A 20,264-nucleotide genomic window follows, 5' to 3' on the forward strand; every position below is an offset into this window, starting at 1 on the left:
ATTGTATATGGTACTATAATATAAGAACACTGTCATAGATGTATATACTGTACATTTAGCCTATTTCTCCCACAACCACTCCTTTTTAACCTTTTGTCTTCCTACAATTTAGCTGTATGGGACAGGACAGCTATGAATATGATTGAATACAAAATCAAACTGACTTTAAAAAAGTATTTGAGGGGGAAAGGGGTTATAACTTTATTGCATATTTCTTGAAAATTTAAACTGGCATCACGCTGCAATATCACACAAAATAAATGTATACATGGTCTCACAACTTCAATCCACAGGACATGGAATAAACATTTTTGATGCATTTAATGTTTGATCTAACACAAATCCTTTTTTTCCAATGTGGTCCAGCGAAGTCAAAAGGCTGAACATTCCTACAAGTGTACACAGTTTTATTTCTACTTTCATTCATAGATAGATAGATAGATAGATAGATAGATAGATATAGATATGTGTATGTGTGTGTGTATATATATATATACATACATACACATGATTTTATTTATCTATATAAATTTCTAGGAGGTACAAATGAGAAAATGTATTGTCCGAGGCTGACTTAATTGGTTTAATGTATTTATCTCTTGTTACATTGATTTCTATTTTATTTTACTGTTTTCATAAAATTATCTTGAAAATCTCACTTTTATGCTTGAGAACAAGAGGGCTTCTGAAACGATTACCATTTCCAATTATGAAGACTGCAGATGATGTTTATGTGTTGTAAAAAAAAAAGGAAAACTCAAAGAGACTGAAACACACATAAATAGAGGACAAACACATCCCTATGACAAAAATTGAGCAAAAAGGAGAAAGTACAAAAAGGCTAAAGTATGTGGTCATGTGAGCTCTGGCTCTGAAACAGGCTAGGGACTTTTCTCCTAGGGGTAACCTAAATGAAAACTGCTCAGTGGAGTGGCAGCTAGCGCTGTTCTTAGCTGAAGCAGGAAAGTAAACACGATTTCCAATCCCTATCAATGATGACCACAAGCAGAGCAGGGGTCACAGCTTTCGTAAGAATTTAGGAGGGGCTCAAAGGAATGTGAAAGGAAAAAGCTTCAAATTCATGTCAATCTAAAATTAAAATGTGGGGCTGAAAAAAGGGTCAGTGGTTATGAGCACTTACTGCTCCTACAAAGGACCTACATGGTGGCCAGCAATCATATATAACTCAAGTTCAAAGGAATCCAACACTCTCTACTGGTCTCTCTGGGCACCAGGCAGGCATGTGACACACAAACATACATGTAGGCAAAACATGCATACGTCAATTAAGCATGTTTAGCATAACAATAAATAAATCTTAAACACAATAAAAATAAAAGTATGGAAACTGTTGTTCTAGTTACTGTTACAGTAAGCAGGGCCCTTTGTTCTGGCGGCTTGACTAGCTTAACCCCCAAAATAATCACACAGAAATTGTATTAATTAAATCACTGCCTGGCCCATTATCTCTAGCCTCTTATTGGCTAACTCTCACATATTAGTTTAACCCATTTCCATTAATGTGTATCGCCGCTTGACTGTGGCTTACCGGCATGAGTTTAACAGGTGTACATCTCGGGCAGGAGAACCATGACGTCTGCCACACTGTCCTTCTTCCCAGCATACAGTTCTGTCTACTCTACCTACCTAAGTGCTGCCCTATCAAAAGGCCAAGGCAGTTTCTTTATTCAACCAATGAAAGCAAGACATAGACAGAAGAACCTCCTACAAGTCACTTCTGAGAAATAAAACATTGCAACTAAAAGCAACTAGTGGTTTATTTAATCTTACACTTCCGGGTTACAGTCTACCACTGAAGGACTCAAAACAGAAATGTTGTTTCTTGAGTTGCTCATAGGCTCATGCTTAGCTAGCTCTGATATGGTCTAGGGGCATATCCCTAGAAGGGGGTCCACTGACAGTGGGTTGGGAACTCCTGCATCAAATAAGACAAACCTTCACAGACATGCCCAACACAAAACTGATTTGGCAATTCTTCAATGATGGCTTTCTTCTTGGAAGACTCTAGGTAAGTTTTAAGTTAACAATTAAGTTAACCAGAACACATGGGAGGAAAAAAATTCCTACACTAAAAATCACAGTCATAAAAAAAAATCAGTCATAAAGCATATCTAGAAAAAAATCAAAAAGATGAATAGGACCAGTGAGATGGCTCAATGAGTGAACAACACCACACAAGCCTGATGAACTGAGTTTAAGTCACGTGGTAAAAGAGAACCACATGCTGTAAACTGTTCTCTGATCCTCAAATACATACACACACACACATACACAAATAAACAAGAAAAGTTATAAAAACAGGTTTTAAAAAGCCAACAAAACAGCCGCTTAGGTAAAAGACAAAAGACCAAACAATAAGTGATTAAGAGCCAAGTAGAGATCTAGAAACAGAATAAGGCTGCCAGAGACAGGGTTCACATAGGATGCAAGACAGCAAGTACTTAAGACGATGTTTAAAGCCCTGAAGAGATGTAGACTATATACAGAGAGGTTTCAAAACAGAGCCAACAGGATTTTAAGAGATGAAGAACAGGAGGAATGAATACTCATACTGAATACCTGTAAAGTATGACAAAATGAACTTTAGTGAGTGTTTCATCAACTGCAATGATGCAAGAGGCAACCAGAGCATTAAACTCAAATGCCGAAAACAGAATGTAAAACCCAACCACCATATCTGTTAAAAAGAGCATCATTTATCTTTTACAACCCAAAGAAATTCAAAACAGGAATTCATTTAAAAGTACTCAATTGGCAGGCACAGGGATACACACCTATAATTTCAGTATTTGGAAGGAAGAAGACCCTGAGTTAAAGGCTAGCTAACTCAGGCTACAAAGTCAACAAAAAGAAAGATGGGTAAGAAAGAAAGAGGAGGATGAAAGAGCATGAACAACAAAAGGTATGTAAAAAAACAAAAGTAAGTCCATTCATAAAATATGTTAATAAATGTAATTAATTAGACTTTAAAAAAATTCACTTCCACGCCAAAAGCAAACCAACCAACAAAACCATCGGCAGCTCCTAACACAGAAAAAAAACAAAGGTCTAGAAAGAATGGCAAACCCAAAGCTTAGAGCCTGGAAGATGTTTATTTGAGCAGTTAATGAGAAGTACATTTCAAATCAAGCAAAGTTAAAGTACTTCTTTGTAAAGAGTTTGAAAGGAAGGAAAACAATAGATACAAAGTGAATGTTGGGCAAATGTCAAAATAGAAAGATTAAATAACAGAAAAATGAAACAAAAATATTTTCAGTTTTAATTGTCAAAGCCTGTAAATAACCAAAAAGTACAATAAGAAAATGAATAAACAGTGTAGTTCTGTTCAGCATTAAAAAGAAACACACTATCATACCCCAAGAGGACATAGAAAAATCTTAAACACACACTGCTAAGTAAAACAAGCAGTCTATAAAGGATATGTATTTTATGATTCCACCTATAGGACATTCTGGAAAAAAAGCAGAGAAAATGGTTTTCAAGAAAAATATAGAAAAAGCAAAACTATCAAGATTGCCAGGGGCTCAATGGGGAAGGAAGAGACCTATGAGATGGCTCAGAGAGTAAATGCTTGCTGCAAAAGCCCCAGGGCCTCAGTTCACTCTGGAACTCACATGGTGGAAAATGACCCCAAAAGTTAATGTTAATGTTAATGTTGTCCTCCGACCTCTTCCACAACGTGCATGCTAAATACACGGGTACACACACACACACACACACACACACACACACACACACACACACAATAAGGCTTAAAAAATGTAAAAACAGTAGGAGACAAAAGATAGAGGCCAAAGTCTTCCAGGAAAATCAAACTACTGATGGATGCACACACTATACATCAGTCAAAACCCAGAGACTCTGAAATACCAAAAATGAATCATAATAAACTATGAACTTTAGCTGACACTGTTAGGCCAAAGTGGGCCCCAAAATGGCAGTGCTGCTGAAAATGTTATAACTAGGTCACTATCATAGGGAAACAGAAGGATTATTAAAGAGTAAATAGAATCCTAAATTCAGAATTCCCTAGAAATCTGAAGTAAGTTTGTGTTTGTAAGAAAGAGTCAGTATTCCCCTTATCTACCTGCAATGGTCAAATACATCAGGCAATGAGCATCTAGTTTTGGATCAACTCAAGCAGACCCCATGCTAACTCGCAGGCTGTTCTGCCCCATACCTCTTCCTACACTACTTTTACCCACAAAACTTACAAAGTTTTTCCTGGTCCCCTGGCAATTTGCATTCCCAAATAAACTGTCTTCCACCCACAGAGAAGTCCAGATAGGTGGTTTCACCGTGCCTTTTGCTTATACCAATAACATATAGATATAATGACTCATCAATTGTAATAAATATGCCAAACTAATGCAAGACATTAATAATAAGAAAAAATGTGGAGCAAGACATATTCAGAAACTATATATTTCTGCTTTTTCAGAAAACCTAAAACTAGCATAAAATAAAGTCTAATAGAAAGCCAATATGGAATAAAGGTGATTTTTCTTTGAATGGCAAATTTTGTAAAGCAGCAAGATTATTCACTATGACTAAACATAATCCATGCAGTGAAATGTCTTTATGCTAAGGATGCTTAAATCTTTGTAGAAAAGAATAATAATTAACAAAAAGAGAGGAACTATGATCAAATTTGAGTTATTTTATCAGCTTTTTATATGATATCATTAAATGAACATGACTATATGATCTAGTTGTACTTGATTTTCCAACAGTTCATCTTTCTTTTCAATTGAATCCGGAGGCCTTGTCTACACCAGGAGACTTAGTCCTTGCCCAATCTATTTAATCATTTATTCAGTTGAATTTGAGACATTTTCATCTATTTAAATCAGTAGCCCAGGCTAGCATTAAATTTATAAACTTATGCTTAGCCTAAGGAGTAGTGATTGTAGCACTCCATCACCAACCTAGACATCAACAGCTAAACTATGTAAGTAAAAAACATTATTTCATGGTGTGGGACAATTCTGTATTCTGTCAATTCTGTTTTAAATAAAGGCTGATTGGGCAGTAGTCAGGCAGGATGAATAGGTGGGCAACCAGACAGGAAGTAGAGGTGGGGCAATGAGAACAGGAATATTATGGTTAGAAGGAAGCTCTTTCCACAGCCTTGTCTCAACCACCTAAGAAGCAAGATGTGACCTGCCCCGCTGAAAAAGGTACCGAGCCATGTGGCTAACATCGGTAAGAATAATGGGCTATATAAGTTATAAGAGCTAGTAAGAAGCTTGAGATAATAGGTCAATCAGTTTGTAACTTAAGGAGACCTCTGTGTGATGTTCTTTGGGACCTAACGACTGTGGGAACTGGGTAGGACAGAAACCCCCAACTAGCAGGACCTAAGGCTACAATTTCCATTGGAAAACAAATATAATTGAAAACTGGGTATAATAAGACCTTCGAGCTTATTTCAACTCTTTTGTAACTAAAGAATAGAAAATTCTCAGAGGCCTAATTATTTAAAAGAAATGCATGCTTTATTAAGAAAAGCTAATAAAAGCTAAGTCATATATCAAAAAGTAAAACTAAAAAGCAATACTACCAAAAGCTGGTCTCCTAAAAACAGACACTAATAAAAAGTGAGGGGAAAAGTAGAGATTAGGAGCAAAATGACTAAAAGCTACTGAGAGAGATAGAGACATAGCTATGAATCATTTTGTAAAAAAAGGCTTCAAAGCTGGGATCAAATAGCTAGGATGTGGAAAAATATAGTTGTCAAACCTAATTTAACAACGAAATAGGATGTCTGAATAAGGCAGAAAGTACAGGATAATCTGAACTGACATGGAATTCTGACCTTTGATACAACCGTACAGGCACACCAGCATTAAATGTTCTTGTAACAGGTATGTTTCTTTCTTACTGAACCCCTTCTGAAGACGGAAAAAACTTCACAAATTTATAAGGTTACAATGTAGGATTTAAAAGTAGATAAATTATAAATTCTCTACTCAGGCTAGTATGCTAAGCAATGTATAAAGATATGAAAACAAGTTTCGACAGAATAAATAACATCTCAAGAGAAAAAAGAGAAGAGGAATTCTGGTTCTCATAAATCAAGGAAAATTCATCCATGTCTGTTTTAATTATACAGACATGCATTATAAATCTCAAGAATGCTCTACACATTGAAGTAATAAAGAGCATGTATTATACATTATAGTAAGCACAATATACAAGGCGAAATTATTAATGGCTTTCTTTGAGGTATTAAGTAATTTTCAATTTGCATTAGAAGACAATGTGACTGTCCTGATTTTGGGGGTTTTGTTTTTTTGTTTTGGTTGTGTGCGTGTGTGTGTATGTGTGTGTGTGTGTGTGTGTGTGAGAGAGAGAGAGAGAGAGAGAGAGAGAGAGAGAGAGAACTTGACACAAGCTATAGTTATCTGAGAAGAGGGAACCACAAGTGAGAGAAAATGCCTTCTTATCTTGGCCTATTAATCTATTATGCTGTGGGAAAACCCAGCCCGTGGCAAGTGATGTCATTTTGGGGCATGTGGTACTGGGTTGTATATGAAATCCATCTGAGAACAAAAGTAAGCAGCACTCCTCCTCCATGGCTTCTGCTTCAATTCCTGCCTCCAGGTTTCTGCCCTGATCTTCCACAGTGATGAACAAAAACCTCAAAATTATAAATTGAAATAAACTGTTTCCTCCTCAGATTGCTTTTGGATATTGTGTTTTATCACAGCAACAAAAGCCCTAAAGAAGTGATAACAAAAATGCTAAAAACCTAAGTAACTCTGACAAAAGACCTTGGACATACAGAATTAAACACTGAATAATTACACTAAGTAGACAATACTTAAAATTTATAAACTAATCCTCATTTGATTTGTGGCACAGAAAATTAGTAAATATTCATACACTGTGAAATAGAGTCACAACTAACAAAAAATGATCTTGAAATAGTACAGCATTTGTTTATCTCTAGGAGGAAGGTGCAATGCAATTGTTGCTGCCTGAAAAGAATTCGATAAATTAAATTTTCATAATAATTAATGACCACTATTTAAAGGTATTTAATCTAACATAACAATTTAACAAATCTAAAGCCAAAGTCATTTACAAGTTTAATTAAAACAACTTGGAATGTGAACACAGTTTATTCTCACATACTAGAAATAATTAGATGGGCAGGGTGGTGGTTTGAATGAGAATGGCTTCCAATGACTCACAGTTGAACATTCCCCAGTTGGTGAAACTATTTAGGAGGGATTGGGAGGGGTAGCCTTTTGAGCAGTTGTGTCAGTGGGAATGAGCTAAGGGATTTCAAAAGACTTGGCTCATTCCCAGTTATTACATGTGTTCAAAGTTAGAAAAGCACACAATAAGGAACAAAAATATGTTCAGTAGAGAAGTAGCTGTTTACATGGTTAAGTTACATGTGAAAATATATCTACATTGTTACGATAAATGTCTACAATAGTAGACAACATGATTATTTAAAGGCTGGGCATGATGTGACATGTACTTCCAGTGCTGCAGAGGAGGCCGCAAGATGGCCATGAGAAGTTCAGAGTCAAGCAAGGCTAACTACTGCCATTTTGTCTCAGAAACCCAAGGGCTAGGAACAAAGCCTAGTGGTAAAGTGCTTGACTAACCATGTGAAAGGTCATAGGTTTGATTACCAGGACCACTAAATAAAAAGAAAAAAGAAAAGGAGATAAACTTTGCTATCAAATGACTACTCCTTTAACTTTCTTCTTTATAGGCTTATGAGAGAGATAAAAGTTAATAGTGGAAAGATCTGAATCCAATACCCAAAACCAAAAATAAACACTCCATCAGTTCAGTAAAATAATTTTAAAAGCTTGAGGTTGCTTGAGATATCTCACACCAAAGAGAACTTGTCGTTTCTGCAGAGGCCAGAGGATAGGCACAGCAGAATCCAAGTGGATGCTTATACCACCTGTAACTCCCATTCCAAGGGATCTGATATGCTCTTTGGTCTCCATGGACACCAAGCATGCACATGGCACACATGATTACATGTAGAGAAAACACTCACAAAGTAAAATAAATATAAGAATTTAAATAAGTTTAAAAAAGAAAAAAAACTCTAAATGCATTCACTGGTAAAAACAATGGTGTAACTGCAACAGAGGTAACTACTACTAATTTCCTATTAAAATTTGAGACAACTCCACTAGAGGAATTCATGTCTTATCTTGTAAGCCTGGTCAAATTGCCCATGTTTGCAAAGGTCATAAACCCTAGGGATAACTTGCTGCTGACATCTTAAGCTGTTAAACTTTATTCTAAACATTTCAGAATAGATATATAGATTAGCACTGCCTTAGCACACTTCAGAGAAAGCTCAGTTTGGAGAAGGCAACAATGCAAAAACTCATACCTGCTCAAGATAGTAAGAACAAGTAACTGCTGAAAATGACAAGTAACTGCTGAACATGATATGAAAGGGGACAAAAGACTGTAGGAGTCAGAGGGTGGGAAGCAATACAGCAAAACACTGTGTTCTAGATATGACCTGGATATTATAAATGCAAACATATAACAGTAGTGGTTATCTGCACAAAAACTGCACAAGGCTGGGTCCATTAACATTCAACCATGGACAAGAATGGGCTCATAAAGCTCCACCCCACTTTGGGGAGCTGTACAGGAGTACAGTCTGGTAAATTGACCTTGTAACCTTTCATTGACGTTCATGAAAGCAACACTAATTAAATGCAGTGGAGCACATACACAAAAGAACATGACAGTAGAAGGTCTGTTAGAAAGATGAAGGAGTTTGACAGGGAGGAGGATGCGAGAGAATAATAGGGGGAGAGGATGTGATCAAAGTACAATTCAATTGATCAAAGTATATGTTATATTTGTAGAAAATTATGAAAAACTAAGTAAATCTAAAAAAAATAAAAATAAAAAAGCATTGACACACTAAAATAATAAAATAGCCCTACCCAGCAAAGGAAATCATCAACTGAGAGTAAAGAGACAGTCCACATAATAAAAAAAAATCTTTACTAGATATTCATCTGACAGAGGATCAATTCCAGGATATAAATACAAACCAAAAAGTACACATAAGAACAACAAATAATACAATCTTTAGTACAAGATATTTATCTTATAGGGGATCAATTCCAGGATAAATAGAAATAAAAAAAAACAGAACAAAAAACAATTCAATCAGTAAATGGGTAAAAAAATTGAACACACACTTTTCAAATTGAGAAATATAAATGACCAATGAATTAAATAAAAAATATATTAGCATATCAGAGAAGTATAAACCAAAAGAAAACTGAGATTCCATTTTAACCCAGGCAGAAAAGAAACGTTCACTAGTATGGCGGCATCTTCTATACACTGCCACAAGAACAGAATTCAATGAAAATTTCTCAGAAAGTTCAACATGGAACTCCCATATAATTATACCTAACTCTGGGTATATACAGTTACAGCCAAAATACCCAAGCCATGTTTATCACTACAGTACTTTGAAAAGCTAAGTTATGGAATCAGCCTAGGCGCCTAGGTGTGAACTTCAAAAAATGGCATTCACACAGCAGTTTCTTCCACCTGTGCTATTTGTAGGAATGTGGTTGTAGCTTTAGAATAAGTAAACTGTAAAATAAGTCATAGTCACAAAGTTGGGCATCACACGATTTAACATATCTGTGGAACTTAGGGAAGAAAACGGGACATAAAAGTAAAGTAAAAGTAGGATTACCACAGACATGGGGTGGAAAAGGATAAGAAAGGGCAACACAGAATGAATTATGATCAAAGTACATTGCATGCATATCTAAAAATGCCATAACAAAAGCTCATTATAATATGAAATTAAGATATACTAAAAGACAGGTGACACATGAGATGCAGCATATTCTTAAGTGAAACTATATAAAACATCTACTGCACCAGGCTGGTGAGATGGCTCAGCAGATAAAGATGCTTGCTGCAAAAATTGGTGACCTAGTTTGACATCCAGGATAATGCTGGAAAGAAAGAAATGATTCCCCAAATTGTCCTCTGACCACAACACCTTGACACATCCAGACACATACACACAAAACAAAATAAAAAAATTTACTCTAGCATAATTACACAGAAATGAACCCAGAGTACAAACATGAATAACTTCTACTACAGAAAGAAACTATCCTTGTTGAGTATTCATTTTATTTACAGATAGGAAAGCCAAATATCGAAGGTCAGACCACTTTCAACTATGCCAAGCACTGCCAATGTGAAATATTTACTATGAAAATAATACGCGCACACACAAACACACTTCATTTAAAGCAGCCCATTAAGATTAAGATTAAATTTTTTTAAAAAAAAATCACAGAATCAGACAACTTCAGAGTAGCTTTTAATACAATAACAAGGTATGCTAGGCTTTCCTGGCTCTCTGCACATCCCTTTTTCTCTCACATCCCTGTGCATCCTGTAGGTCTCTAAACATACTAATCTTTCTAAAGCCTTAAATATGGTACCTAATGTTCTGTTCCACATGAAATAGTTAAAATTCATCATATTTTAAGACTAAGTTCAAGCTTAGTCTCCTCTCTAAATAATTTTCCCACTCCACCAACTCATTATATAATCTATATAATTGGTTTGGGTCCCACATTTGTAGATAGTAAAAAACACTACAGTTTCTGTCAACATGTCTCCTCTTAGCAATTATAAACCAAAGCAAAATTTCTCTCTCATTCTTTAAAAAGAAAACAATGTTCAATTTACAATTATGTGTGCACATAAGTACATGCAAATGCATGCTTATGAATACAAACAGGCAAGAATGCCTTCCTTCCTTCCAACATGTGTATCCCAAGACTTGAACTCAGATTGTCAGGATAGGCAGCAAGCACTCAGTTGTCTTGATAGCCTGCATTCATTCTTTTATGTCTACTAACAGTGTATCTAGAAACATAGTAAGCACAGAATAAGCACCTGTTGAAATGTACAAGTTCAATTTGGCCATGCATATGAAGCAAATTATGAAACATTCTAGGAAACTGGAAAGTGTCCCCTTTTAACAATGACTTCATCTACATACTTTAAATGCATGCTAGAAAACTGAGAAATGTAAACTAGATATTCAGAAGTTAAATGTAAATTAGATATTCAGAAGTTTAAAAAAAAGATAGTTTTTATGTATGGTTAATTCTGAAAAAAACTGAGTTAAACATTTCTCAGCTTCATTATAGGTATTACAGTAAGGTAAAAAACAAAAATTAGTAAAATGTTTTTATGAATTATAATTTTTAAAATAGAATTTGTATAATATTGAAAAAACTTCATGTCATGTGCAATAGATCCCATATAAATTAGCCTAAGTAAAAGTAACTAGGTACTATAAGATTGATCATACAAGTAAACACAAAATCTCTTACTTCCAAATAGCTAACCTTAATTCTCTAATTTAATTTAAGACAGTTTCTTTGCATTTGTAAGTCTATATGATTTAAAAACTCTTATTAATAGTATTAATAGCAATTGTATTAACAGTAGTAATAGTAGTATCAATAGTAGAATTAGTGGTATTAATAGTATTAATGAGTACTAATAATGGTACTAGTTAGCAGTAATAGTATTAACAGTAATATCAAGCCAAATATTGACATCTACTACATGAGTATTTTCCACATATGTGATGACATATAATGCTTATATCAATCCTTTATTATTCTATTAGTATCCCTTGGAATACAGAGTGGGAAAACTGAACTACTTAGAGATTCCATTACTTCAAGTGTCACAAACAATGAGTGGAAAAGTATAAAAACTTGATTTCAAAGTCTCTGCCCCTTTTAAAATAGTATGTCATATCCCCTAATCTTTTAGCAAACAAACAGGTTACTCACTCAATTTGTCTAGTACTAAAAATGCTTTGATATTATAATTTGTGAATGAAATTATACCAGTACTGAAGACAAAACTAAAACACCCATAGTACATTTTCCATGTGGCAGTTAAGAGTAATCCATCACTGAATAATAAACCAAATTACTGCACAGAATAGAATCACAATAATGTTTTCTGTCTTCTGATAGAATAATAAAATATAAAAGTTTATCTCTTTACACTTAACAAATGACAAGTAATTTGGCTGGGGAAATGGCTCAGCAGGTTAAGTACCTGAATTTGTAAAACGTCAAGCACAGCAGCAGGTATTCCTAACATCAGGGCTAGTTCAGGAGCAAGGGTACATGTATATCATGTGTCCTGTTGGTCTGCCAGTCTAACCTAAATGGATGAGCGTCAGTTCAGTGAGTGTCTCAAAACATAAGATGGAGACTGCAAGACAACATCAATCTGATATCAATCTCTGCCCTCCACACATGCACACACAGGTAAACACACACACACACGGTGTGTGTGGGGGGGGTCTAGTTAGCCCTACCCAGCTACAATTGTAGAGACCCAAAAATGTGAAACTATTTCCATCTTCTCTGAAGGTCAGAGTTTTAGCTTGTTAAAAGTTGTTGACAACAAATATGGCTACATACCCTGACCTAGGGTATGGTTACTTGGTGTTTCTGTTATTAAGAGCAGAAGAAGGGAGAGCATGAGCAGGGAGGTCTGAACCACGAGGGGTGCGTCCACCCACTTAGAAGGTGGGACTGATCAAGTGGGAGCTCACTGAGGGCAGCTAGACTGGGAGTGACGGAGCATGTGATCGAAGCGGACTCTCTGGGTGTGGCTGTCAATGAGGGCTGACTGAGAAGCCAGGGACGATGGCACTGGGTTTTGATTCTGCTGCATGGACTGGCTTTGTGGGAGCCTGATTTGTTTGGAGGCTCGCCTTCATGGACCTGGATGAAGGGGGGAGGACCTTGGACTTCCCACGGGGCAGGGAATCCTGACTGCTCTTGGGACTGGAGAGGGAGGGGGAGGAAGAGGGGGGAAGAAAAAGGGAGGTGGGGAGGAAGTGGAAGTTTTTAATAAATAAAAAAATAAAATAAAAAAATAAAATAGAAAAAAATAAGCATACTTTCTGCTCCTTTTTTGGAAACAAGAGGTTTGACCTAGGGAATGGTTGCCTTCAGGATACTTGGCCTCGGGTGGGTTCACTGCCTAAAGAACAGAATGCTTTTCTCATGAATTAATGACTTGATGTCTCCAGTATTAAAGCAAGTAACTGTTCTAGTTGTCCTTTGTATCATGTTAAAGGAATCTTTTATCTTCTTCCCCCTGTAGTATTGGGGTATAAACGTCTATGAAAAATTAAACACAGGCAAATTTCAGTATTCACTAGGACTCCCTCCTGGTACTATACTGTTTTCTGTTTTATTATTTGCATTGTGTCTTCGTGTTCTTTACTTATTTTTCTAATCTTACCATACCCTGAAAAGTGGTATACTTTTTGAAGTTAGTCCCCAACATACAACAACAAACATTATGAAACAAGAACCTTAGGGGTGAAAGAGAGGTACACATACCTTGGTATTAACCGATAGCTCTCTAATTAAGACTCAAGAGACACTCAACAGTTGGGAAATCACTCCTGGTATGGTAATCTAGCCAATCACCGAGGGTTAGTGAAGTCATGTATCTTGATGGAGAAACTATAATAGCTATTTTACTAAACCAACATAATTCCTAACTACACTCTAAATATGTACCCTTATGGTCATATACTACCCTTCCTCAAAGAAACTTCCCTCTGCAACAGTGGGAGATCATGAAAGGAAACCACAAGGGACTAAAATGCAGAGTACAAGTCACCATGCGTTCTCAGTCCGAACTGGCACATCCACGACACAATTCCTGCACCTAAGGCTCAGGGATCATAGTGAACGAGGGGCAGGAAGACTGTAAAATCCAGAGGAACAGGAAGTTGCTATGAGACCATGTCTCCTAGAATATCTGAGATGATATACCTATGAAGTATCATCAGCATAGATGCCAAAAGGAGACCTGAACAAGGATGACATTCTTGCTAACTTGTAAAATGGAAATCTCATGGGCCTCAATTCTAGACAAAAAACTACAGGCAACCAAAGAATGCTGAAAGTCACCAAATGGTAAGCCAATGAAATAATACACATACAATTAATATACAAACGGAGTAAGAAAGAAATAATGTGATTATTTTAGGGAAAAAAATCTAGTCAGCCTAGTATTTCAGATTAATTTGATTTTCAATAGTTATTGTTTCAAACAAACTGGTCAAAAATTTTCTTAATCAACGGCAATTAACATACAAATAAAATTTCCAATATTTGAGGTTTAGAAATTTAGAAATATGCTTAGAAATATAAAACCCTGTAAAAACAACCACACAATTTCTCATTTAAACCTACATATTTCTCGACTGCAGTTAAATAATTCTTTTAAATAGGAGCATCCCACTTTTACTACTCATTACCCTCAGTCCTGTAAGAGCCCACTGGGAAAGTATATGTGCCTCCTATGTAAAAGCACTTAGCTAGAAAGCTCATTACAGTAACAGATCAGAATGTTAAAGGGAGTACTTTCATGCTGGCTATGGTTAAAAGGATATTTTTGACAAGAGTATGTATCTTGGTGCTAAAGCATATACTCAGCATGTTCAAGGTTCTAGGTTGAAGAACAATTCTATAACAATAAATTAATTTTTAAAGAGCTTTTTGTTAAAATAGTTCATGTTTATATACAACTTCAAAATTTCAACTGTACCTCATCCTGAAGTTCATCACCACTTTTAACAGAAGCAAGCATGTCATACAAGGTACAGCAGAGATCTTCAATTCTTGGCGCTTCAGTCATTTCCTTTGAGGTTGCATTTAAGTACTTCTCAACTTCACACCACAAAAAGGTACCATTTGTCTTTTCTACGGGTTTGAGTTCTGGGGTGTAGTGCTCCTGAAAATGTTCATTCAAGAACTTCTTGTAGTCTAAGCTTATAGTTTTCTGGGCTTCACCATTTATTGGCAATTCATCAAAGTGGTCCAGATCATGCATATCAAAGGAAAATGCTAAGTTTTTACCAAAAAACACTTTATCACTACACTGGTTTTCTGCCATCTGGACAAGAGCAGTCACATCATCTTGACTAAAATGAGAAATAATTCGATTAGTGGCATTACAAGCTGTAGTAGCAGATGACAATGGAAAGGGACCAAACATCTGTCTGATGGCTTTTGTCTCCATGTGACCAACAGAGTCCGTCAAGTGAAATGTCATAAAGAGAAATGCAGCTCCACTTTCAATTTCTTCTCTCCCAATATCTGCTCCAACTATTCAAAAACAAAAACAAGAAAAAAGTATTAGCTCAACTGAATCATCACTCAACTTGGTACTTTCTAAAAAAAGAAAAGAAAAAGAAAAGAAAAAGAAAAAGAAAAGAACCTTCCACTTTTTTGATTGAAATCAATTTAGGAATAAAAAAGTCCATTCCCAAATTCCCAAAGAACAATCTTTGATCAACAAAGAGCATTTTAGTTCAACCAACCATTCATTAGTCTATATTAAATACTGAAGCTACCTAATAAAAACACTTGCCTCTTTTTAAAAATGAGCTATGAATTAAAATTTATTTAAAAATTAAACATTAATTTGATGATAAACTATAGTAAGATTTTAAAATACTTCAGAATTACAAACATGAAATTCAAAGGAAACCTCACATACTCATAGTTTTCTTTCCAATTTGTACAACAGACTTAAATGACAAGAAATAATTGCAAATAAGCCTATACAGCACTCATTCAAAACATTTCATAGCACCAGGATATGTGTGTGTGTGTGTGTGTGTGTTTAAAACAAATCTAATTTACCATACCATACAATATGAAAGAAGTTTGCTATGTTAAAGCAGACGAAAAACTTCACAGAGGTAAATGATCAGACCCTATTTTTAAAGTGTCAACTTCCCATATACAATTTTCTTAAATAAAGAGAAAACAATTAAATTTCAAAAATTTCAGAGAATAATCTTAAAATAGAAAAAAAAAGAATTTAAATTTTCAAGAGGCCTTGACATCAATGTGACCTATCTGAACAATAATGGTAAATTTGACAAGACAATAAGCATTTGCATCTTCCTGAAAGGATAGCTCAAATCATCCCTCAAAATACTAAACAGTTCAGATAGCTGGGTCTTCCTACAAGAGCAGGAACTGACCCCATCTTTTATTGTTTGGCTGTTGTCCTCCAGTCCTACTATCTAGAACATGTTTTCTACTATAAAAACAATGTCTTAATATTCAGGACTAGGTCCCTGCCAAATACCATGGAACCCATAAAGTCAACTACTAAGAAAGGAGAGGCATGAGGATCACCTGAGCCCAGTAGTTCAAGACCAGCCTGCGTATTTAAAAAGACCTGGTATTTAAAAAGACATGACTTTTTTTTAAAAAAATTATATAGCTTAAAGGTTTGGGTTTTTAATATTTCTACAGGTAATTTAACAAGGTTGGTATTGTTGACACAAAACTCTAAACAAAAAATGGAATTCATGAGACTGGAGAGATAGCTCAACAATAGATGATCTACTTTTTATTCCCAGGACCCACAAAACAGCTCACAACATCCTTAACTTCACTACCCTCTTCTGGTCTCCATGAGTACTACATGCACATGGTACACAAACATACAGGTATACATGATACCAACATACATAAAACAAAACTTTAAAAATTTTAATGCAATTTATACCTGTATCCAACATTTCAGCACGTAGTATTTCTTTATAAAAACAATTTATTAAAACTTTTTCATTAAGTTAACTTACTTTGTTCTTTAAAAATAATCTTGCTCATGATAAAACAAGAACTCAAGCATGAAAATGTATAAGAAACAACCGAAAATAAGTCATTAAACAAGACTCACAGCAATTCTTTATTTCACATTTTTTTCACTACACTAGGTTCCCTGTAAGTTCATAAGAAGTAGATGTGTGTCTGATTCTATTTATTAAATAAATCTTAATGATAGATAAACTGCTTTAAAAATATAGAAGAAGCATATCACACTACTAACCATGGATTTAACTTAATTTTCCAACAGTAGGTAAGTTACTGGTAAAGTTAAGGAACAATCTTGGAATAATATGTAGAATGAGTGCATATTATTGTCTTGTGTTTTATATTGCTGTGAAGAATCACCATGCTGCCATGCTTCCCACCATGTTGGTAATGGACTAAAACTCTGAAACTATTAGAGACCCCAGTTAAATGCTTTCTTTTATAAGAATTGCCATGATCATGGTGACTGATTAGTTAAGAGAGATATTCTGATTAATTCTAATCAGTAGCAGAGTGAATGAGAGAGGGAGAGAAAGCAAGGAAGATAGAGACAGACAGACAGAGAGATCAACTGACTGACTGAAACTGGGTTACCTTGGCATGGACTATTGAAACCACACAGCTCACTCCCAGGGACAGACTTCCTCCAACAAGGTCACACACCTCCTAATCTTTTCAAACAGTGCCACTCCCTGGTGATCAAGTATTCAAATCTAGGAGTCTATAGGGGCTATTCTTATTCAAACCACCACAGTTACCATAAAAAGTAGTATTAACATGTATGATAAGCAGGAGAAAATTCATGAGTTAACTTTCAATAGGGGAAAAAAATTACAAACTCAGAAAAATCATTACAGATCAAATGCCATGTTTCTAATACAACTGACCTATGTGAAAGCACAATAACCTGTAAAGCACATCCCAAAATGCTTAGGAAGAATCAAAGCGTAAGTCTTTCTCAGGATCGCTTTTACCTGGCAGATAAAGAGCAGAACTGAGTTTTGCTAGCAGGCGCTTTCCTAAATATTAAGAGAACCTTACTGTATAAAACATTTAATGGTGTAGGAGGGCCTTCTGTCTATGTGTTGCTTTCATTGGTTAATAAAGGAACTGCTTTGGGCCTATAGCAGAACAGAGCTAGGCAGAGAAAACTAAAACAGAATGCTGGGAGGAAAAAGGCAGAGTCAGAGAGACGCTATGGATTCCCCAGGGTCAGACATGTTGAATCTTTGCTGGTAAGCCACAGTCACATGGCGATATACAGATTAATAGAAATGGGTTAAATTAAGATGTAAGAGTTAGTCAATAAGAAGATAGAGCTATTGGGCCAAGTAGAGATATTAATGAACATAGTTTCTGTGTGATTATTTCGGTTCTGGGCGGCCTAAAGGAACGAACAGGTGGCTCTTGCAACTAATTGGCGCACCAACGTGTGCTAGCTTAATCAACTAAAAACCTGAGAGAGTGTGAAAAGAAATTGTAGTCACAAAATTACAGATTTTAACACAGCTTCTTGCTGTTCATTGGTGGCATGCCACAGCTCCTTTAAGAGAGATTTTCCTGACTCAGCAGCAGGAAAAAAAAAGCCGTGGCTGTTTTAAAATGCTGGCTTTCTGGGCTATGCTGCCAGTGCAACCTCTGGGTCTTTGGGGAAATGAAGCATTTGAGTGTGGTTAGTGAGCAGAATGCTGCAACTTGCTTAATGGCAGCAAGGACCGGCTGTGTGGATAGAGACAGGGCACTGTGCATGTCTCTCAGAGGCAGTAAGCAGCTCTGCCATGCTGGACTGTGCTGAACAACTATGCTGAGTGAGAAGGAAGTACCATATTTGACCTAGTAATGTCACATCTTAGATTCTTAAGTGCTTAGCATTTTAAGAAGTGCCTCTGGTCAGAAAATAATTATAGATATTGCAAAACAGACAAATCCAGATGAGTCATAGTGTTGGATAAATGTACGTAGGCTTGAGAGAGAGAAGAAAAAGAGAATAGAGAATCATAAAATAAAGTTAATACTTTAAAAGAAATGGGTAAAGTCTTTAAAGAGACAGAGTACAGATAGTCATAGATTAAGAAATAAAAAAATAGACACATAAAAATGAAAAATTCAGAGTCTGCATTATGTATATTATTGTGCTATCTTTGAATTTTTTGACTGTGAATAGGCTAAGTACAGAGAGACATTTTATTATATGGGCTGGTAAGCTAAGCCAGCATGTATATTATAAAGGTATCATGATTTACAAATTTAGGTCTAAGGATAAGCTGCTTTGGAAAAGAGGTTCTTCTCTTCTTTCTACACAGGATGAGAACCCGTGGATTGCTTCCAGACCAATATGGTTTGATAGAGGATGACCCCCTGAAAGGTTACCATGAACACCCTCAAAAAATTACTTTGCCCAACTGCTAACTGAGATGAACCCAGCATTCAGGATAGACCAATAGACCTGATTAACAGTGCCCCAAACAGCAGGAAGCAGTATGGACAGAACTATGCCCATACTACCAAATATTGTCTATAAATATTTGTTTACATTTAAAGGGGGATATGCTATAAAGGTCTGCATTGGTATGGATCTTGCTTTATTGATACAAATTTAAGGTCAATTTGTTATTCCATATATATGTATTTCTGATCATGATTAAGGTATTATGTCTGTCCAGCTTATTTAAAAATGTAATGTATAATTAAGAAATAATTTAATAAGGTTAATAGACAATCATGTATAATAGTTAAGATTGTAGTCATGTTAGTTAGGTTTTCTAGATAGACAAAGATATATTTGTTAGTTAGGTATTCTTCAAATCTTTCAGAGATTTTCAGAATATGGCATTTAAAATATAATATCTTAGGACTTTTCACAACAATGAGACACATCTGCTCCTGGCAATATCAATTACTTCAAGAGGAAGATGGGCATCAAAGAGGCTCCTTAGACATTTGGGCAAGAAAGTGCTCATTCCTGAACTGCTTAACTGTACATGCAAGATCCACAGAGAAATAACTGCTGAACTTGCCTAAACATGAGATGGCCCTTCAAGGTTCTTGTTTCATAAAACAGTCTGCTAGACATTCTACAGGACACAGAAAAATGTGACAGACAAACTGCCAGTACAGGTGGAACTGTCTCTGAAATTTCCTGCTTTGTGAAAAAGTCTGCTGGATACTATGACCTATAGGCTGAAGATGGATGCCCCAATGGTACAGAAGAACTTTGGATAATGATCCAGTTAGCGAGATGTCTCTGTCAATTCTAGAGTTTTGGAAGTTGCTTAAAATGTACTTCCTGTTTACTTAGGTAATATTATATGTTTCTGGAGTAACATATATGTAATATTATATGTTTCTGGAGTCTTTGATGGAGCTGAAGAATTTATAGTTATAGTTTTCCTTAGTTATAATAAAAGATAAGTAGATATAAATATTGTAACTGTAGTTCTTGCTTGATACCTGTTTTGTTATATGTAGTTTTGCTATATTACAGTGAAAGCCTTCCTTTTTGTTTAAACAGAA

The 20,264-nt window shown here is 35.6% G+C and overlaps 1 protein-coding gene across 2 annotated transcripts in view; it reads right to left on the bottom strand.

Annotated features, from left to right (window-relative positions):
• Ascc3 (activating signal cointegrator 1 complex subunit 3) overlaps positions 1-20,264 on the bottom strand; it is a 317,613-nt gene that overhangs the window by 271,937 nt on the left and 25,412 nt on the right. For both annotated transcript variants that reach the window (XM_048449042.3, XM_048449043.3), the window contains exon 4: positions 14,683-15,242. In XM_048449042.3, coding sequence (XP_048304999.3) covers positions 14,683-15,242 — 560 coding nt within the window. The remainder of the gene's footprint in view (positions 1-14,682; positions 15,243-20,264) is intronic.

This window comes from Myodes glareolus, chromosome 1 (genome assembly GCF_982192425.1).
Source record: "Myodes glareolus chromosome 1, mMyoGla1.1, whole genome shotgun sequence".
NCBI classification, from domain to species: Eukaryota; Metazoa; Chordata; class Mammalia; order Rodentia; family Cricetidae; genus Myodes; species Myodes glareolus.